At 38.5% G+C, this 22,597-nt stretch overlaps 1 protein-coding gene across 5 annotated transcripts in view; it reads right to left on the bottom strand.

Moving 5' to 3' along the window:
* Positions 1–22,597, bottom strand: part of LOC100703397 (cytochrome P450 3A40) — a 37,002-nt gene that overhangs the window by 4,427 nt on the left and 9,978 nt on the right. Inside the window, exons 1-8 of one of the 5 annotated variants that reach the window (XM_019366565.2) lie at positions 21,724–21,888; positions 21,488–21,581; positions 21,231–21,283; positions 20,902–21,001; positions 14,690–14,806; positions 14,172–14,257; positions 313–455; positions 73–197 (exon numbers count right to left, since the gene is read on the bottom strand). In XM_019366565.2, the coding sequence (XP_019222110.1) occupies positions 73–197; positions 313–455; positions 14,172–14,257; positions 14,690–14,806; positions 20,902–21,001; positions 21,231–21,283; positions 21,488–21,581; positions 21,724–21,791 (786 nt within the window). In that variant the 5' untranslated portion in view covers positions 21,792–21,888. Of the gene's footprint in view, positions 1–72; positions 198–312; positions 456–547; positions 634–1,063; positions 1,181–3,314; positions 3,415–5,876; positions 5,930–6,133; positions 6,228–6,379; positions 6,510–8,542; positions 8,858–8,946; positions 9,110–9,703; positions 9,931–10,034; positions 10,196–13,658; positions 13,744–14,171; positions 14,258–14,689; positions 14,807–20,901; positions 21,002–21,230; positions 21,284–21,487; positions 21,582–21,723; positions 21,889–22,597 lie in introns of those variants that run through there. The other 4 variants (XM_019366566.2, XM_025897666.1, XM_025897665.1 and 1 more) reach the window with 4 other exon arrangements.

Below are 22,597 nucleotides of genomic sequence, written 5' to 3' on the forward strand. Positions count from 1 at the left end.
TGTCTATAAACATTTCTGATGAGCTGATGGCCTCTGTGACTAGTTTCATGTTCTTGTCGATTTAAAGCTTACAGATTTGTCTTCATGATGCTGGTTTTTAAATTTCTTGAGGAGGTTGTAGAAAAAGTCAACACTGTCCCTGGGTGTGATTTCCATGTTCAGGAACTTTGCCAGATGTCCACCAAAGGGAACTGCCACTGAAAGGAGACCAGACCGAATAAGCAAAATTTGACACCTGCAGATACCATTGAGTTTGCTTTCTGAAAACAACTCAATTAAATGAGTTTTTTAAAAGTCAAAAGAAGGACATACTTATGAATAAGAAAAGCCACATTTTGAATTTAAGGAACTTTTGGACTTGAACATTAACTGGATCATTTTGATTGTTTATGGAGTCTATCTCCACGCTGAAAGAAGCACTGGTCACAGTGTCTAAACTGTAAGGAGCCACAAACCTATGAGAATTGGAAAAGACAAGTGGTCAGTGCATTATTTATTTTAGGATGAACAATTTAATATGTTTGCATATTTCTGATTAACAACATACTGTTTGACAGTGATGGGTTCATCCAAATTCATTTCCTCAAGTTTTGCAACAAGTCGTTCTGCATAGCGAGCAACGAGGGGAAAAACCTTTTTTATATAATGGAGACAAAATAAGAAAATTATGTTATTAATATTCTGTATATGTTAAATGTCTGTCAGATATGTAGAAAGAAAACAGATCAAAACACACTGATGATGTATTTACATTTTTTTTGTAAACTCGTTTTCTCTATTTTAAGAACTTTAACAATGTTTGTACAGTAGCTGTGAAAAAAATAAGAACATATAATGGGAACTGCTGGCTTTTGTATTTGTACTTCATTTTGTATATAGTTTAATCACATTAGTGGTTATGTCTTGATGCATGCTCAATCATCCAGGTATTGAAATCCAGAAAAGTTGATTCTGTTCTTCTGGACGTAGCGTTTTCAGTGGGGGAAATGTTTCACCACCTTTCACCCACTGAAACAAACTTTTTGGGATATAAGTGGTTAATGAACTAAGATATGATATCAACCTGTTTCAGTCTTCCACTGGTGAAGCATGGAGACACGCTGTTGCGAATTCGTTTCCACCTTTCATCTTTGACTACTACAACAGCGTCTTCCATAGGTCCGGTGAAAAAACCAGTATCCTGTGAAAAGGAAATAATAACTCTCAATGTTTGCTTACATCTCCCTCATCCGTTTCCACGTATAATGTAATGTAGTTGGTATCTTCTCTTTGTTGGCTCTATGTTGATTATTCATATGGAACAATCTTTGGATAGATCGACACACATGGCTACATGCAACAGTGGAAAGTAAACAAACAACAAATACCAACATCACCATAAATAAGCACTACAGTGTAAAGAGGTTTGAGTAAAATGTAATCATTAACCCGTCCTCTTTCTCCAGGTTTGTTTGATAATATAGATGTGGGGAAATATGTGATATTTGTTAAAAATATCTTAACTACTACCACTGCTTAATGATGATTGATTAAATAAGCATATGTCAGAAAACTGTTTCAAAGTACACCACTCACTAGTACAACGCTGATAATTTATATTGATTATATATTATATAATATATTTATATATTGTTTCTGGGACAGAAACAATAATGTGATGATTTCAATTGGTTTAAATTAGGGCTGTCAAAATTAACACGTTAACGCAAATTAATCTGCCATCGCGGTCAACGCGATTAAATTTTTTAACGCAATTAACGCATCTGGAGTGGAGAATGACTCAAAATCCCTGAAATATTTCTGTTAACGCATTTTGGGCAGTTTGTCCAAGTAGAGTTACCTTCACACATGCACAAATGGGCAGTTGATCTGTTAATCACGGGCAGCTGAACCAATCAACTCAGTATGGAAGATGATAAACGCACATTGGCCCTCTCGATGGGAAATTTGAGTAGTAAAAGAATAACAAGACGGAACAGTCGACCGACATAAAGTATTATGCACGCTGTGCAAGAATGAATTTTCTTTTCATCGAAGCACTTCCAGCTGAAAATATCACATTGACCCGAACCATACATTAGCCAGGGGTGCTGCTAGCACTTTGGCCCAACTTGCGACAAACCACTCACGGAGCATCGGGGACTCAGTAAGTCCACCTCTGAAATATTGACTGACACAGTTGCCAAGAGGATTGCAACAAACTGCAGACCTATTACTATCGTTTAGAAGACGCACATAGCTTTGGTTCCTCATTTCAAGGACTTGAAGTGACTCTCAAGAGTGACAGAGAGAGTGGATAAAAGTTTACTGAGTTTTTTTGTTAACATGAATTTCAAGATGTTCAATAAACATGTTAGGTGTGTATATTTTCCTTTTTTCGCGAGTCTGTTTGCTCATGCCAAATGAAATGGGATTAATATAGAATAAGAATGAATGATATTTAGTCGTGATTAATCAAAATTAATCCACAGTAACCCTGTGTTGGATCAGATTAAACATTTTAATTGTTGACAGAACTAATATATATTATATATTAGTGTATACTTAACTATTAGTATATAGGTTTTTTTTATAGTTGTATTTCACAGGAGAGAACCTGTGTTCAGAGACTGAAGGAAACTATTCAAATTCTCTTTGAATTTAAGCACACATTCTTTGTGTTTATTCTGCATTTACTTCATTATATTGCATAAATTTCAGTTACAAGCTTAACTAAAAGTTTTGAAGTAATTGACCAGGCTATTGATCAAGTCACTGTGATTAATGGTGATTAATTACAGAAAGTTGTGAGATTAATTAGTTAATTTTTAATCCATTGACAGCACTAGTTTAAATACATAAACCCTTCCTACAATTAGTTTTGATTCTGTCATACAGAGTGAGATAGATGTTAAACATCTGTCTTTGTTGTGTAGTTTTTTTGTGAAACAGTGAAGTGTGTTTCCTGGTTTGCTTCATGTTCTTCAGCTGCTGTGTTGGCTGATGTAACCCTTGAGTAATATTACTTCTTTTACATTTCATCTGGTAACAGTCTTTCCCTGTAGTGCTGCTGACACTATAAACTGGAGAATTTCCTAAGTTGCTTTCAAAATCACTGCTAGCAATTTTGTTAATGTAAAATAGTGAGAAAGTATTTGTATCCATGTTTTGCTAATATTTTACGTTCTATGGGGAGTGGCAGGACGTCCAGAGGTTTCATGAAATCTAATAAATGATGCAACTTAACAGAAATCTGAGAGCAGATGTCAGCATTGTACTACATATGATTAGCTGAATTTTCACTCTGGTATATGATAGAAAGAGGAGCTTCTTACCCTGCGGTTGGTGAACACAGAGTAGCACTCCTTCACCATCACGGTTTTAACAATCTCAGGATCGGCCACCATTAACAATGGCGTTCGTCCATCGTACAACCTGCAAAAAAGAAAACAGCCGTTTACAATAACACAATTCATGGCTAATTGTTTAAGGCATTTTTTGTTTTAAACACCCTTTTTTTTTTTTTTGCTTTAGACCGCAGCATTATTGACAATGAATTCAGAATTGTTCTATTTTATTTTTTATTTTATTTATTCTTTTTTTTGGGGGTGGGGGGCTCACAAACATATTTTAACATGAGTGGACTTCCTGGTTGATGAAGTAAATACCAGAGGTGGGACCAAGTCATTGTTTTGCAAGTCTCAAGTAAGTCCCAAGTCTTTATCCTCAAGTCACAAGTCAAGTCTCAAGTAAAGTCAAGCAAGTCAGAGTCAAGTCGCAAGTCAAGACAGACAACTTTCAAGTCAAGTCCCAAGTCCGAAACTTTGAATTTCAAGTCCTTTCAAGTCTTTTTTTAACCCTCTGGGGTCCCGGGTATAATTGGCCGTTCTTGACTACTTTTGATTTTACTTCTATATTTCACTTTTAAAATATGTTTTTCTTGCCTTGTTTGGTATCATTATTTACAGCACAACCTCAAATATCTGAAATTTGAGTTATTTTTTTCATTTTGGTATACTATATTAGCACAGTTGATCTAAATTCAGACAAAAAATTCAGAATCCGAGTAGAAAAAAGTTATATTTTTTTACATGTTTAACGAATCATTTTCATAACTTGAAATGCAAATAGAAATTGTACATTTCTAAAAATTATGCACAAGTTTTGCAAACAACAAAGTTATATGGTACTATTTACCTAAAAATGCAGCCAAGGCCTCAGGCGTTTTTTATATAACCATTTAAATCTATTTACAGAACAATCAGGTGTGCTGCCTCAAATAAGAAGGCACACAAATTATTTGTGCCAGTCCAAAAAATGTAGTTTGTGTTCAGTATAAGACAGAGGAGAACACCACAGGCCTAAACCCTGCAGGTCTGACAACTGGAGGTGCAACAGTCCAGTTTTCTATGTGGAGACAGCGTTTACACTGGAATCTGCCTTTGACAGCTTTTTTAGATCAAATATGAAATTCAGCAGTCTAACCGACACACAATACAAAACAATAACTACACGACAAACTAACTACAGCCTCCAAACACGCTAAACGTCACTAATGTCTCACATATGAAAACTCTCTCTCTCTCTTTCTTTCGCTCGCCCGCTTTCCGTCGCGGGTGTCACTCCTAAAAACTTCCCCTTCTCCCTAAACAACCAAATGTCACATGTTGCCTTATCATTTTTTTGATTGGCTGACATGGTAAACTCTAACACCAATAGGGAAGGGGTGTTTTTTCTTTTTCTTTTTTCACTCGCAAGTGGAGAGCGTATGCTAGGCTGTCTGTAGAAAACGCCGTTTTTGTCTAGCATCCCTGTTGAGAATAACCTTTGCAAATAAACAACAGCTAATAATATAAGATCAAAGTATTTTATTTGATGTATTGACATAAATGACAGAAGAAAAAGGCCATGTATAGCAGGACTACTCAATTACACACTAAGGTGGGCCAGATTTTCTAACCAAAAAAAATTTTTTTCCCTGGCTCAGACATGCAAAAGTTAAACACGACCATACACTAATTGCAAATTAAACACAGTGATTTTGAATTGTGATGTGATGGTAAAATAAATATTTGTCAGTCTAAACTGGGTTAAATCTACGGGGTTAATGATGGGGAGGAGACGGAGAGGGACTGAGTACAGCTACAGAACCCACTTTCTGAAACGGACCCTGCTCACCATTCACCGACAATTCTGAGCTAACAAGTTGCATGTTATTCTTGGATGCGCTTGCAGGACCGGATTTAAAATAGCATGACAAACATATCATACCTGTTAAAGCCAAACAGTATCATCAACGTAGCCCGAAGAACATTTGCTAATAAGATGAAGTTAGCTAAGTCAGCTGTCTCATCGTAGCAAAAAAAAAAAAAAAAAAAGCACCACCTACCGTTCTTTATGCAACTTCAAATGTCGGACAAAGTTGGAAGTTGTTCCATCTGTGATTCTCTTCTTGCATGTTTTGCATATTGCATTTCGTTTTTTGTTGACTACTTCGTAGTTTATGTACCCGAAAGAAATTACTCTTGGAAGCATTTTTGGCTCGAGCGTTTTTGTTCTTGTTTTTTTCAAATCTGGTTAATTTGATTGGCTGTGCTACAGCCCACGCTCACATACATACAGAGTGTGGTAAGAATGAATGAATGAATAAAGTGAATTAATGGTCCGCACTTTTTATATAATATGTATGTTAAATTTTAGATTTGGGTAAAATATCAAGTCTTTTCAAGTAAACAGGTTCAAGTCCAATTCAAGTCCCAAGTCACTGGTGTAAAAGTCCAAGTCACAAGTCTTACAACCTTTTTTCAAGTCAAGTCTAAAGTCATAAAATTAATGACTCGAGTCCGACTCGAGTCCAAGTCATGTGACTCGAGTCCACACCTCTGGTAAATACTCACCCCCAGACGTCCCCATACTTGGCATGGCACTCTAGGTCAAAACCAAGAATTCCCTGCAAAAAGTTATAGGAAAATGTGTTTTAGTGTCAATATGCCACTGAATAGGACATGTGCATTCAAAATACAGAGAAGTCAGGCAGGTCAGTGATAGTGACGATTGATAAGGATATTAAATATTTCCTCCTCACTTCTCAAAGATCAAATCAGTCAGCTCCTCATATCTCAGTCTCTAAGGTGAGTTTGGTTTCTGTGCGTACCTTTCTTATGCCCAGCATCGTTCCAATATAAGGCAGGGGCCTCGGTCCAGGTATCCCCAGCTTTCTGAAGAACCGATATGGCCATATTCCGTACCTGTGTCACAAAACAGAGAAAATCTGAAATCGTCAGTTGGACATTAAAACAAAGGGAATACAGGAGAAACAAAATTCCACGACGGGTGGGTGGACCGCGACATAACATAAGGGCTCGATTGTCTTGCAAAACAGTAGTCGAGGAATACTCACAGTAATATCAGCGTGAAAAGCAGGACCAGCAAAGTCCAGGTGGTTGCTGAAAACAGCGTGAAAAACATTGCGACTTCTTTCTGACAAAGCGCTACAGGTGATTCTATTTTTTATGACGTTTGTGTGAAACTATTACAGCTGCGCATGCTCAGCACTTTTGTGTAACTTTTCCCACAATAACACAGGAAGAGCAAGGAGATAAAAACGCTGGTGTAAAGTTAGTGATATTGGTCACATGTATCAGTGTGCCAAGGGCAACTGCTTAGTAAATGCACGACCTATTTAACACTGGATTTACTAGTACTTTTACACACCTGTGGTGTTTATTCACTGACAAAAATGCACAGAATTTAATGAAGTCGTTTATCTTAAAACTGTGGAATTGCAATTAGAATTTAAGATACAATTACACAAACATTCATCATTTGAGTATAAATGTTTCAATTTCTTTTCAGTTTTATGAAAAACAGATTTCAGGCAAATTCTTCTCTGTGATATTATTTGTGAGGTTTATTTTCACAAATCTTTGTAGGAAAATTTCCATCTTTACAAAAAAGATAATTAATTTTATTTCCTCTTCGCACACCTTTATGGAAATGTGCTCACATTAATCCCTTCAGTACAGGTAGCTGCAGAGTTAGCTGGATCAATATGCCAACATTCACAATTCTAGGAAGCAGCACTGTTCTTCCTGTTACAGTCTATTCTTTTTGTTTTACTTACAGTCTATTCTTTTTGTTTTACTGGCGGATGCATATATTTAACAGTTTCAAATAATCAAGTCAATATATGTGAATCCCTACAACGCGTAATAGAGTTATTTCAGAAACAGCAGCTCCACCCACCTGCTGTTCAACTCTCGGCTTTGAGGGACAGCCAAGTAGAAGAAAGTTTGATAGGTGGAAGGTTTAGTATTATTGTTAGGATTTTCTTTCATTTAAGAATACAATCAAACGATCTCAAAGACAGCATTCAAATTTATCTTGTGATGCTTTGGTGTGTCTCTGTTCAGAGACTAAAGAATTGACTAGAAAACACCTGTACCTGTATAAATATTAGGTTATGTTAGACACTCCACACTGAGGGCATTTTTTTAATAGCATCAGTAAACTTTGTGAGTACTGTTTCTTTATTTTTCTGTGATGACTGATGAAAGGCTTGAGCTGGGTCTGAATGAGAAAAAGTTTCCTCCAGTCTTCCAAGTAGCATTCTGCTTACTTAGATTTTTGAGGATAAATTCAGTTTTGTGGAGTAGTATTGGTGAACTTTATGGTTTCCTTTTTGTCTACAATTGTGAAATTGATGTTTTCTAGAACATTTTCCCACCACTTCATAAATCCTGCTCAATTACTTTAGGTGGACACATTAAGACAGACTTAAAAATGCTTCTGGTGACAACGTGCAAAGAATGATGTCATGAAAGGTTTCCTCACACCTGAAGGTGAGGGTTGGAGGTTTTCAGACTGGATGGCTAGAATGAAAACTAGCAGGGTTCCCTGCACTGCAGAGACACTTTGGTTAAGGCTGTTTTGTGCTACACCAATTAAAAAGGTGGAAAATAACAGAAACTTCCTGCTGTTTTGCTATTTCACTGTCCTGCACCTTGATATAAACACAGGAGCAACCACTGCAGATCATCTTCTTATATTACTGTCAGTTACACTTTAACCCATCATGTGGCATCTGCAGGCTTTATGCCATGTATGCCATGTGTCTATGCTCACTGTCTCACCTTTACTGCTGATAAATTCTCATTGGGGCAGGTAAATCAACCTGGTGTCAGTGGCTCCATTTAAGGGCAGATGCTTTCTAGGTCACAGTTTATTTAGTTACAACCTACTGCAATATTTCCTTAAAAGGTTGCGATAATCAGGTCACCTGCTGGCTCTTCCCCTAGATACTATTGGCACGGATGACTGATTGTGTAATACATCTTTTATAAAAAGTGTGTTACCAGTGTGTATAAAAGCAAAGTTTATAATGCAAACACACGCACCCAAACACACCCAAGAGTGCTTTATACAGTTCTTGAGCTCACCTGTGTACTTCATAGCTTCAGGTGGTTTTCAGACAACTACATCAGTCAACTCAATTATTGTGCTGTATTCATGTCGCCAAGTTTAAGGTATAAAAATTAAATTACAAAAGATAAATCTAACTTCATTTTGTTTTTATGGCACTTTATTTCTTCAAATGATCATCATCATTATTATTTGTGTACATTTAAGAAAACTCAGATTAAATATTCAACACAATAAAAAGTGAATTAAAATACATTTGATTCATCAACACAGCAGCTGAAAAAAGAAATGACACGGTCAATGTCATCCTGGCAGCAGTTCCCTCACATTAAAGCAAAATCATAAACATGTTTGATGGGATTTGGAGAGGTTCCCTCTCAGACTACTTATTTCTGGGAACAAACTTGAGTTTTACAGGCTGAATTGGCTGAAACTTCCAGTCATACCGAAGTGGAATCTAAAAAAAAGAAAAGAAATGGATGTAACATCAGGGACAGGACAGCAGAGTACCATGACAGTCTGAATGTGGAGGAGTGCTGCTCTTACCATGGTCTCTTTGCATGTTTCCAAAGTGTACTTCTGCAAGAGACAGACAATAACCATTTTCATGACAAGGATGGCGTAGCGCATCCCAACGCAGTTACGAGGGCCGAGTCCAAATGGCATGAACGCGTATGGGTTCACCTCTTCCATGTTGTCTTTACTGAACCTGCAGATACAGATCAAACAAACCTTTAAAAATGTAGATATGTAAAGTCAAATAATTCTCATTGTATTGAGCCATGATTTTAAGGCAGCCCTATGTAGACCCACAACATAAAGAGTAGGGAGGCATAGGTCAGGACAAAAGTATTCCATTACTTCTAAAGCTTTGAGGAGCTCCTCCTGCAGAGCCATCTAAGCATAGTCTTGGCCAGGAATTAGGGACCCATTGGCCAGTCAGATCTTACAGCAGGGAAGAACCTATGATCACAGTGGTACTTAGGTAGAAGCTACACTGGATAAAAAGTATTGAAGAAAACCAGTCCCACAGTGCAGCACTCTCAGTCTCGGGGAAACCAGCAAGCTTCCCGAACAACAATGACTCAAAGCAGACAGCTGCAGAGGTTTTGGAATGCCTATCTGGCTACTATTCATTTAAACCACATAGAACATCAGTGAAGGGACCTACATGTGGCAGTTCATTGATCTACCAAAGACAACAACAACGCATAATGTCCCAGGTTTCACTAACTACTCTGTCTTGTGGAGGGCGACCAGGTTCTTCATAACCTTGTGATGACACACCTACACGCACATTTACCTCTCTGGTCTAAAAAGCTCAGGTGAGTCCCAGTAGCGTGGGTCTTTGTGCAACACCCACACAGGAATCCCAATTGTGGTTCCTTCAGGGATGGTGAGTCCATTCACTTGCACAGTTTTTTTGCACACCCTGTCAATTCGAGGGGCAGTGGGAATCAGTCGCATGGATTCAAGTATAACTTGCTCCAGGTACTGTAGACCGGTCAGCTCTTCATATGAAATGGGTGCCTAGGCAAAATATAAAGAAGAAGGCAAACATAAAAATAAAATATGCTAATGGTGTCCACCACTGACTCAAGGATGGCAACAAATTATGTGATGAATTACTGTACATCTTTCTTCAGGTTAGCATCAATTTCTTTGTGCAAGGTCTGCAGCGCATCAGGGTTGGTGGCCAGATTATAAAGGATGTTAGTTAGAATGGTACTGGTGGTCTCGTAGGCTCCAAAGATGAAGATCAAGGCCTGGGAAAGGATCTCATGTTCAGTCAAACCTATGGAAAAAAAAAAAATTCATGATCTTATTTAAGCGTAATCAGTAACTAGTACTTATAACTTTCTCGCCCCTGTGGGCAGTTAGAGTTATGGTTAGGGTTAAAGCTGGTGCTACTAATTCCTACAGGTGTTCTGAATTTTCTGGAGTCTTGGAACACACTGTGGTACCATACCCTCATGAGCATCAGTTGAGCAGTGTTGTACTGCAGAAAGTAGTGTGCTACTACAAAAATGGCAAGAAAAAGGGAATTAAGATGGAGGAGAGACAGGCTATCATAACACTTACAGATGTAGGTCTTTCTTACAGAGAAATTGTAAACAAAGTCAGACCCAAAGAAACAACTGAATTCGAGGACAAGTTTCTGAGAGTTAACAGCTTGCATGATAGGCAGCTCACAGGACAACAGCTTAATAGTGGTTGTAGTTATTAGGAGTTGGGATGGTGTGTGTTGTTGCTGTCCTGTCATTTCCCTTTTTTGGAGCAGGCGGCAGGACTGTGATCCTCTGAATTCCCTGGCATACCTGTAGGGCAGGGGTCTCGAACTCCAGGCCTCAAGGGCCGGTGTCCTATAGGGTTTAGATGTGTCCTTAATCCAACACAGCTGATTCAAATGGCTAAATTACCTCCTCAAAATGTCTTGAAGTTCTCCAGAGGCCTGGTAATGAACTAATCATTTGATTCAGGTGTGCTGACCCAGGGTGATATCTGAAACCTGCAGGACACCGGCCCTCGAGGCCTGGAGTTCGAGACCCCTGCTGTAGGGCATCAGGCATCATCAGCTGGGGCCATTTGAGGAGCAGCGCAGCTGCTGTCTGGTGTCGGACTTTTGCTTCATCCACAAGTGGTAACGTGTTGGTCTCTTTCTGAATATTGGTCACCCTCGTCAGCCTGCGCCGTCACTAGCCCGCACTCTACTCGCCTCATCCACCAGCTCCTCACACCCCCTGGCCCAGCCTGTCAAACTTGTGACAAGTAAGCTCTCTCACCTCACATAGTCCCCGTCTTCCTCTCACCGTGTCTATTCTCTAATCTCTGCTCTCTTACCTTCCCATAGACTGTTTGAGTCCTCCACCAGTTATCCCTGCAATCCCAGAACTGTGTTATTGTTACTCTGTCACTGTAAATAAATCATTTACACTGTAGCTTAACGTGTCTGTGCGATCTGCTACCTGGGTCCACACGGGTTGACCCTAACAGCAGTAAGCAAGTCTCAGTTTCAAATGTACAGAGAAGACTTCGAGCTGCAGGCATGACAGGAGGAGTTGAAGCAAGAAAGCCATCGGTAAGATGTTAGAATAAGCCATAAAACACTGCCATTGGACTTTTCAAGACTGGAAGAAGGTATCGACTCATGAATCAAAAATTGAAATCTTCTGTTCTTAATGCAGGAGATTTGTACGCCATCAAGAAGGCGAAAGGATGGTTCCACAGTGTGTGGCATCAACTGTCAAACATGGAGGAGGAAGTGCGATGGTCTGGGGCTGTTTTGCTGGATCCAGGTTTGGTGACTTGTACAGAGGGAGAGGCACCCTGAACCAAAACAACTACCACAACATTCTGCAGCGGCATGCAACACCCTCTGGTATGTACGGAGCCCCTCTGATGACATGGTCCAAAAAATAAATAAATTGTGGCCACAAAATACTATTTCGAGGGCACGAAATAGGTATAACGTGCGCACGAAATGCTAATTTGTGGGCACGAAACACTTCCCAGGCCCTTGCAGTTGGCTGACAATAAAATCTATCCCGGTGTCCAGGTCGTACTTATGTCTGTAAAGCAACTGGGCTCTCAATATCCTATTTAAATGTCTCTCCGTAAAAATGGTTCCTTGAATTGCCAGGCTTTTCAAAATGCATTTGTAGCTCATTCCCAGCCTAAAATAGAACTCAATCATACTGCCTCTGTCCATGGTGTATAGGTTTAGCCTACTCTTATGCTTATGTCTCTACGCAGCTGTCCAGGAATTGTATCAATATGATGTGCGCACGTTATCTATTTCGTTGCCACAAATGCGTAATTCGTTGCCACGTTATACCCAATTCGTGCCCACAAATTAGCATTTCGTGCGCACGTTATACCCATTTCGTGCCCTCAAAATAGTATTTCGTGGCCACAAATAAGTATTTCGTGGGCACGTTATACTATTTCGAGAGCACGAAGTAGTATTTTGTGGCCACAATTTATTTATTTTTTGGACCATGTCATCAGAGGGGCTCCGTAGGTATGAACCTAGTTGGTCAGGGGTTCATCCTACAGCAACATAATGACCCAAAACATAATTCCAAGCTTTGCCAGACAACCTCAGGAAAAAAAGAACAAGATGGTAACCTTGAAATCAGGGAGTGGCCAGCACAGTCTCCAGACTCAAACCTTTGGTTTGGGTTGGACTTGGCAGAAGAGTGAAACCAAAGCAACATACAAGTGCCACTCATTTATGGGAACCTCTGCATCAGATATGAGAAGAACTTTCTAAAAGAATATTTGATATTTTTTGTTTTATTGTAGAATGAATCCCACAGGTGTGTTCAGCTGTTATATCTGTCAAAGGTGGCTGCTTTGATGGGTCAAAAGTTTAGAATACATTTTGGTTCATAAATTTCACGATTTATTTTTTATTTTTTTAACTCCAATTGCTTATTTGTAATATTCATTCGTTTCATTTCAGAGTGCAATGAGACATTAAACTGCATAATTTTTAATAAAAAACTGGAAAAATTAAGGTGTTCTAAAACTTTTGACCAGTATCAAAATTAGGAACACTGTCTTAAAATGAAAGAAAAAAAAAGTTTCCAATGGTAGAGCACTTTAGCTATCAGACTTCCCTGTTCTTGTATTATTTTTCTATGCTTTTAAGATTAATACTAAAACTTTCTGTGATGGAGTGTGGTTCGTGGCTCAGCTGCAGGGGAAGGGTGTAGCAGCAGGTTCAGGGTGTGGTGTCAGAGGCTGCACACACCTGAGCTCCATCATCCAGTCATGGCTCCCCGATAAAGGATGTGCTGGGACCTGAGGTAGGAAGTGTGTGTGCTACATGCAGGGCAGCTGAAAAGTTGCTCAGTGAAACTGTACATTTAGTTAAGGGTATGCATTGGCACCAATGCATACCCTTAACCTCGATTCTTTTCTTCTGTAGTTTACATTCTGGCTGAAGCTCTACATGTTGACCTGAGATCCAACTTGGTTAATGTAATTTTTTATAGCCACATTCTCAAAAATGTTACCATAGCTAGGGTGGCTCTATAAATATTTACAGGGATGTCATAGTGATGTGTAGAGCCCTTCAGCTGATTATCATCCAGCTCCTGGCTTATAATATATGATACTGACTGACTGGTCTTTTGAGACATTTGATCTCATGAGAAAAGTGTGTGTGTAAAACCCCTGATCCTGAGTTGTCTAAAGTAAATGTGACATAGGTGACTGGGTTATTCTGGATTACTTCTGTGGTAAACACATACCTTTACTTGGCTGTTCTTCATCGTTCTTATACGTCTTTTCTGGGATCTCACTCTGGATCAACACCTGCAGGAAGTCTGCTTGAGCCTACATCAGAAAAGACAATATTCAAATGTGCTCACATGTGAATGATTGAGAGTCAACAGCAGAAGAAAATAGGCAATTATGTTTGCGGTGTGCATAGACTGTATATAAAAGATGGCAAATGATTCCAGGTATTGCCCTAAATTATTTTCCCGTAGCTTACAGGGAGCGAGTGCTGTGGTTTCAAAGCTAGATGTATATGGAAAACAACCTTCTCTTGTCTCTTATGTCTGTAAACATTTCTGATGAGCTGATGGCCTCTGTGACTAGTTTCATGTTCTTGTCTCCACACTGAAAGAAGCACTGGTCACAGTGTCTAAACTGTAAGGAGCCACAAACCTATGAGAGTTGGAAAAGACAAATGGTCAGTGCATTATTTATTTTAGGATGAACAATTTAATATGTTTGCATATTTCTGATTAACAACATACTGTTTGACAGTGATGGGTTCATCCAAATTTGTTTCCTCAAGTTTTGCAACAAGTCGTTCTGCATAGCGAGCAACGAGGGGAAAAACCTTTTTTTTTATATAATGGAGACAAAATAAGAAAATTATGTTATTAATATTCTCTATATGTTACATGTCTATCAGAAATGTAGAAAGAAAACAGATCAAAACACACTGATGATGTTGGTACATTTTTTTGTAAACTCGTTTTCTCTATTTTAAGAACTTTAACAATGTTTGTACAGTAGCTGTGAAAAAAATAAGAACATATAATGGGAATTGCTGGCTTTTGTATTTGTACTTCATTTTGTATATAGTTTAATCACATTAGTGGTTATGTCTTGATGCATGCTCAATCATCCAGGTATTGAAATCCAGAAAAGTTGATTCTGTTCTTCTGGATGTAGCGTTTTCAGTGGGGGAAATGTTTCACCACCTTTCACCCACTGAAACAAGCTTTTTGGGATATAAGTGGTTAATGAACTAAGATATGATATCAACCTGTTTCAGTCTTCCACTGGTGAAGCATGGAGACACGCTGTTGCGAATTCGTTTCCACCTTTCATCTTTGACTACTACAACAGCGTCTTCCATAGGTCCGGTGAAAAAACCAGTATCCTGTGAAAAGGAAATAATAACTCTCAATGTTTGCTTACATCCCCAACATCGGTTTGCACATATAATGTAATGTAATTGGTATCTTCTCTGTGTGTGCTCTATGTTGATTATTCATATAGAACAATCTTTGGATAGATCGACACACATGGCTACATGCAACAGTACAAAGTAAACAAACAACAAATACCAACATCACCATACATAAGCACTACAGTGTAAAGAGGTTCGAGTAAAATGTAATCATTAACCCGTCCTCTTTCTCCAGGTTTGTTTGATAATATAGATGTGGGGAAATATGTGATATTTGTCAAAAATATCTTAACTACTACCACTGCTTAATGATGATTGATTAAATAAGCACATATCAGAAAACTGTTTCAAAGTACACCACTCACTAGTACAACGCTGATAATTTATATTGATTATATATTATATAATATATTTATATGTGTGATGATTAAAATGTGATGATTTCAATTGGTTTAAATTAGGGCTGTCAAAATTAACACGTTAACGCAAATTAATCTACCATCGCGGTCAATGCAATAAAATTTTTAACGCAATTAACGCATCTGGAGTGGAGAATGACTCAAAATCTCTGAAATGTTTCTGTTAACGCATTTCGAGCAGTTTGTCCAAGTAGAGTTACCTTCACACATGCACAAATGGGCAGTTGATCTGTTAATGACGGGCAGCTGAACCAATCAACTCAGTATGGAAGATGATAAACGGATGGGAAATTTGAGTAGTAAAAGAATAACAAGACGGAACAGTCGACCGACATAAAGTATTATGCACGCTGTGCAAGAATGAATTTTCTTTTCATCGAAGCACTTCCAGCTTAAAATATCACATTGGCAGGAAGCATACGTTAGCCAGGGGTGCTGCTAGCACTTTGGCTAACGCTCACCCAACTTGCGACAAACCACTCACGGAGCATCGGGGACTCAGTAAGTCTCCCTCGGTAATATTGACCTACACAGTTGCCAAGAGGATTGCAACAAACTGCAGACCTATTAATATCGTTTAGAAGACACGCATAGCTTTGGTTCCTCATTTCAAGGACTTGAAGTGACTCCCAAGAGTGACAGAGAGAGTTGATAAAAGTTTACTGAGTTTTTTGTTAACATGAATTTCAAGATGTTCAATAAACATGTTAGGTGTGTATAGTTCCCCTTTTTTCGCGAGTCTGTTTACTCATGCAAAACGAAATGGGATTAATATGGAATAAAAATGAATGATATTTAATCGTGATGAATCAAAATTAATCCACAGTAACCCTGTGTTGAATCAGATTAAACATTTTAATTGTTTGACAACACTAATGTATATTATACTAATATATACATATATATATATATATATATATATATATATATATATATATATATATATATATATATATATATATATATATTAGTGTATATATATATATATATATATATATATACACTAATATATATTATATATTAGTGTATACTTAACTATTAGTATATAGGTTTTTGTTTTTTTCTATTTCACAGGAGAGAACCTGTGTTCAGAGACTGAAGGAAACTATTCAAATTCTCTTTGAATTTAAGCACACATTCTTTGTGTTTATTCAGCATTTACTTCATTATATTGCATAAATGTCAGTTACAAGCTTAACTAAAAGTTCAAAAAAAGTTTTAAAAAAGTAATTGCAACCAGGCTATTGACCAAGTAATTGTGATTATTCGTGATTAATTACAGAAAGTTGTGAGATTAATTAGTTAATTTTTAATCTATTGACAGCACTAGTTTAAATACATAAACCCTTCCTACAATTAGCTTTGATTCTGTCATACAGAATGAGATAGATGTTAAACATCTGTCTTTGTTGTGTAGTTTTTTTGTGAAACAGTGAAGTGTGTTTCCTGGTTTACTTCATGTTCTTCAGCTGCTGTGTTGGCTGATGTAACCCTTGAGTAATAAAAGTGTAACTCTTTGTGTAAAGCACAGGGAACTACTGCAAGTCCAGCCTCTTGGATTTTAATATTACTTCATTTACATTTCATGTGGTAACAGTCTTTCCCTGTAGTGCTGCTGTTGTTTTCCTAAACACATCGGCCTGACACTATAAACTGGAGAATTTCCTAAGTTGCTTTCAAAATCACTGCTAGCAATTTTGTTAATGTAAAAAAGTGAGAAAGTATTTGTATCCATGTTTTGCTAACATTTTACGTTCTATGGGGAGTGGCAGGACGTCCAAAGGTTTCATGAAATCTAATAAATGATTCAACTTAACAGAAATCTGAGAGCAGATGTCAGCATTGTACTACATATGATTAGCTGAATTTTCACTCTGGTATCCCAGATAGCAAGACGACATTGAATCTATGTTGATTTTTCATCCGAACCGTCGTATATGGTCGGGGTTGAAATGCCAATGTTGTAACAACATTGAAATACTGTGGTAAACCGACGGTCTTACTATAGGGACGTTGTAACGATGTTGATTCACCGTTGTTTTTTTGTCATTGATATTTGATCTATTTATAGTCGACCAGGTGACAACAACAACGTCGAGAAAACGTCTATTTATAGTTGACGATCATTCGGCTCCGGTCACCATCAAAAACCATCGATTTGTAGTTGAGCATTAAATTGCATTGCAACTGATCGGGTATAAAGTACCAGAGAAAGTAGATTTATTGTTTATTTGTTATCAATGACTTGGTCTAGTTCACCAGCTTTAAAAAATCGTGTCTACGTGCAATTTATGTGTAGTTGACCGGGAAATTAAAGCAGCGATCACTTGGACTATTCCGCAGCACCCCTCTCACATTGGTACATCCCCCCAGGTATTCATTGTCTTCTACAGTAGAGCGGGACATTTGATTTACTCTCAGCAGAATTGACCGGAGAAGGCATCAGTTCATGCACTGCACTGGCCCGCACCACGATTAGTATAAGGTAAGAATGAATGATTTTTTCCCTACTCGTTATTTCCATGTTTGCATTTGAATAACAGTAAAAAACTCGTTAATGTTGTATATTAACGAGTTTTTTTTACTGTTATTTACGTTGCTCCACAAAATGTGGGAGCCCGAAATTGTGTCTACTTCTTACAATCCGGCAACAAATAAATTGCACTGCGAACAAAGTATATCAACAAAGAAAACATTTTCGTTTCATAATTTCTTCGTTATATTCCCTTACAAAGCTAGCTTTAACGCTTCGAGGTTTCCTTTGTTCTTGCCGTCGTCGCCTCAGCGCTTGACCCAGACTTTCGCTCTGTAGTTGCTTAGTACTACAAAAAATTCTAAATCTGTGATATATGATTTAACGTAAAGTTAACTGTATAAACGTGTTCAATGACTTTGTTACTTTTGATGATTGGAGAGCACTCGCTTCAATTCGCACACGAAAACTTTAGACTCAGTTTGAATGCTCACGCAGCATGCCCACGTGACTGTACGTTGCACGCTGACCTAACTTTACGTTGCACGCGTACATGACTTTCCGTTTGTGCCTTGAATAATGAATAAGGCTACGTCCACACGTACCAGCGTATTTTTGAAACCGCTGATTTTTTTCTATGCGTTTGCACCTTTTGTCCACACCTAATGTATGTCTGGCCGTACGTTGTGTTTGTATTTCCAGGCACATTTCACGAAGCAGAACGCAGTCGTCAGAGATATCCACGTGAACGCTGTGATACGTCTGACCTTCAGTCCGAAGAAGAAACCCAGACCAGGCTTAAAAGAAAGCACAAGTAAAACCTTTTTATTCACAAACATATCTTTGATTGTTAAGAATTTATGATCTTGTCTTTTATACATATCTGTGGTGCTTGCATACTGCAATATCACCACATAATATAGTCCAAAAACTGGAAGTTTGTAAACTTTTTAAAAATGCAAAGCCGTGTACACTTGTGCACTTCAAAAATTCATTGTATACTGTACCTTCTTGCACGTCTCTGTTTCCTGTGTGTGTTGTTAGAAATCAAACTAACTTTAGGAAACAATATGCCAAAAGCATATTTACAATTACTTAAGACCGTTTTTAATTTCTTTTCTTTAGACCAAATCCCCTGTACACATATATGGACTCAGAGGATGAGCAGCCTACAAAAAAACGGTTTCCCCAGGCCCCTCGAGTGAAAATACCAGGTAATAAAATACTGTCTAGTGTCTGTGTACATATCTGTGTCTGACACGAGGAAACTTTTCTGACAAGTTGTCTGTATTCTTAAATACTTAAATTATCTTTTTCTAAACAGCCCTCATCACTCCGCAGTCTGCCCCCCAGACCACTGATAGCAACCATCATAATGCCCCACCCAGCTTCCGGCACCTTTCGCCACTCCGGCACAAACCGACACAGCTTTGCGATCTCGCCAGCATGCAGAGTCTGATGTCTTCCCTATAGATGGTATGCTTTTAAAAAAGCTTTAAAGCTGCATCACAATGTCATTGTACTCTTATCTAAAAAAATCCCCAATTTATACTCCTGAATGTCATCTTGTTGTGATTTTTTTTTTTCTGTAGATTCCAGAGACTCTGTGAGGCCACTATTACAAGGCAAGTTTGAAAATCTTGGAATTTCACAGTTTACATGGTATAACAAATATATGTGACAGGCAAAAACTAGTAAACACTTTTAGCAGTTACAAGAACTAACAAATGAATATCCAACAAAAGGGAATAGAAATACATTGTACTGCCAATACTTTGGTTTATTCTTTGTATGACTTGAAAATCAGGCTTTAGGGAAAACTAAATGACATGTTTCTATCATCAATTACATGAAGTAAACACACAAGCACTTGCATACACATTTAAGACATGAGACACGCTAATTCCATCTCATAAAATGTGTCTATAGGTGAGACGCTTTGCGTTGATTGGTGCTGCTGGACCACACTGGAGGTGCGAGTCCGCCGTGTAATGGTTTATGCCATTACAAAGGAGCTGGCCTCTGTACTCAACTGGGCAGGGGAAAAAAAACCAAGGACCAGACAAAGCAAAAAAGGGCATTTAAAGAGACAGCGCTGTGCAGATGCGTATTTGGTAAGTTTTAACATTTATTGTAGTTTTATGAGCCTAAAGTGAACAATAAAGGGATCAATTGATGTGCTGGGTGCGTTTCACATTTCCTATGTCTGGTTTTTGCTATATTACTTTGTCTTTCTTAATAACAAGACTTTCATGTCCGGTTAATCTGGAGATAGTCTTTGGTCTTCGGCTTGTCTTGTCCTCGGGTTGTACACTTTGTACAGCCCGAGGACCCCATGTTTTCTTTCTTTTTTTTTTTTTTTTAAAAGGATACATGTGTATCCTTTAAAAAAAACGGCACACCATGCTAAGACACATCACATTTTCAGCTTATAGCTCTTTGGGAATCAAATGCGGCAGTTTGCCGATTTCCGCCTGGTGACTTTCATGTTTATCAGCCTAGGAGTTTACATACTTTCTCCCTGCTGAAGACAATTAACAAGAGCTTATTCATGTGCTCTAATTCCCTTTTTTTTGTCTTTGTTTTTTTGTGTGTGTGTCTATTTTTGTCCTAGATGGCCTGGCGCAGCAGGTAGGGGCGAACTCTGTCTGAGTTGGTCTTTGCTCAAGCAGTCCAGAAATGGCTCAGATATGCTCCAGATCGTACGGGTGGCGCGCAGGACGCACATCATCCATCCCCATCCCAGAGTAAATGATAAAAAGTGACGTGAAACATAGAAATGTAAATAGGAAACTTTGTCTTTTAATAAAGTATTTTGCAAATGATACATGTCTATTGACCTTTTTTGTTTTTGTTTTTTTTTTTCAATAAAAAGCAACTGTGCGAAAGGGGTGGAAAATCAATACCATAGCTCAACAGTGTTTCAATATCAGAATCTGACATTGTTTCAATGTCAACAGTGTTAGAAAATATAACGTCGAATCAATGTCAGGTTTCAACATTGATTCAACATCAAAACCTGACGTTGTTTCAACGTTAAAAATGGGTGCAAGAGTGACGTTGGGTCAACGTCACACTTCAACGTTGCTTCAATGACGTCGCCTGATATTGACTCAACATTGTTTCAATGTTTCCTTGCTATCTGGGATATGATAGAAAGAGGAGCTTCTTACCCTGCGGTTGGTGAACACAGAGTAGCACTCCTTCACCATCACGGTTTTAACAATCTCAGGATCGGCCACCATTAACAACGGCGTTCGTCCATCGTACAACCTGCAAAAAAGAAAACAGCCGTTTACAATAACACAATTCATGGCTAATTGTTTAAGGCATTTTTTGTTTTTTTGTTTTTTGCTTTAGACCGCAGCATTATTGACAATGAATTCAGAATTGTTTTGTTTTATTTTATTTATTCTTTTTGGCGCGGGGGGGGGGGGTATGCATGGCTCACAAACATATTTTAACATGAGTGGACTTCCTGGTTGATGAAGTAAATACTCACCCCCAGACGTCCCCATACTTGGCATGGCACTCTAGGTCAAAACCAAGAAGTCCCTGCAAGAAGTTATAGGAAAATGTGTTTTAGTGTCAATATGCCACTGAATAGGACATGTGCATTCAAAATACAGAGAAGTCAGGCAGGTCAGTGATAGTGACGATTGATAAGGACATTACATATGTCCTTCTCACTTATTAAAGATCAGATCAGTCAGCTCCTCATATCCCAGTCTCTAAGGTGAGTTTGGTTTCTGTGCGTACCTTTCTTATGCCCAGCATCGTTCCAATATAAGGCAGGGGCCTCGGTCCAGGTATCCCCAGCTTTTTGAAGAACCGATATGGCCATAATCCGTACCTGTGTCACAAAACAGAGAAAACCTGAAATCGTCAGTTGGACATTAAAACAAAAGGAATACAGGAGAAACAAAATTCCACGTATGGGTGGCTTTAGATAAAGGCTCGATTGTCTTGCAAAACAGTAGTCGAGGAATACTCACAGGAATATCAGCGTGAAAAGCAGGACCAGCAAAGTCCAGGTGGTTGCTGAAAACAGCGTGAAAAACATTGCGACTTCTTTCCGACAAAGCGCTACAGGTGAGGAAGAAGGCTGGAAAATCTGTGTTTTAAAGCCTCTGCCTCTGTGTGGTGGGAGGAGTCCATGAGACAGAAATGTGATTATGTAATAAGCTCCATAAAGGGTCAGAGGCGGGTCAGAAGCTTTTAAACCTTTTTTCTTCGCATTCTTACTGTGTTTGCGCAACAACTGAATGAGAAGAAAACACACTTTAGCCTTCACACTGAACACCACTGCCTGCAAAATATGGCTCTTCTCCAAGAAAATCAAGCAAAATAAAATTTATTTAATTTAAAACGTTTAATTTCGGTTTTTTCTCTTTCTTTCTTTCTTTCTTTCTTTCTTTCTTTCTTTTTTTTTTTGCTGTTGTTCTTATTGAACGCATTTCTGATCGTTTTTCATCTTGTCGGATATTCAGTTGCAAACAGGATAGAAGGTCAGCTAAAAGACAAAAATATTTCTGCCGTGAGTAAATAAAATAACTAAATGCCTGTATTTGTATAGCGCTTTACTTAGTCCCTAAGGACCCCAAAGCGCTTTAAACTACATTCAGTCATTCACCCATTCACACACTGGTGATAGCAAGCTACATTGTAGCCCCAGCTGCTCTGGGGAGCACTGACAGAGGTGAGGCTTCCGGACACTGGCGCCACGGGGCCCTCTGACCACCACCAAGTAGGAAAACATGGGGTTAGTATCTTGCCCAAGGATATTTAGCATACAGCCAAACGCAGCCGGGGATCGAACCACCGACCTTCTAATTAGGGGCTGACCGCCTCTGCCACATGAGCTACAGC

Source organism: Oreochromis niloticus, linkage group LG13 (genome assembly GCF_001858045.2).
Source record: "Oreochromis niloticus isolate F11D_XX linkage group LG13, O_niloticus_UMD_NMBU, whole genome shotgun sequence".
NCBI lineage: Eukaryota > Metazoa > Chordata > Actinopteri > Cichliformes > Cichlidae > Oreochromis > Oreochromis niloticus.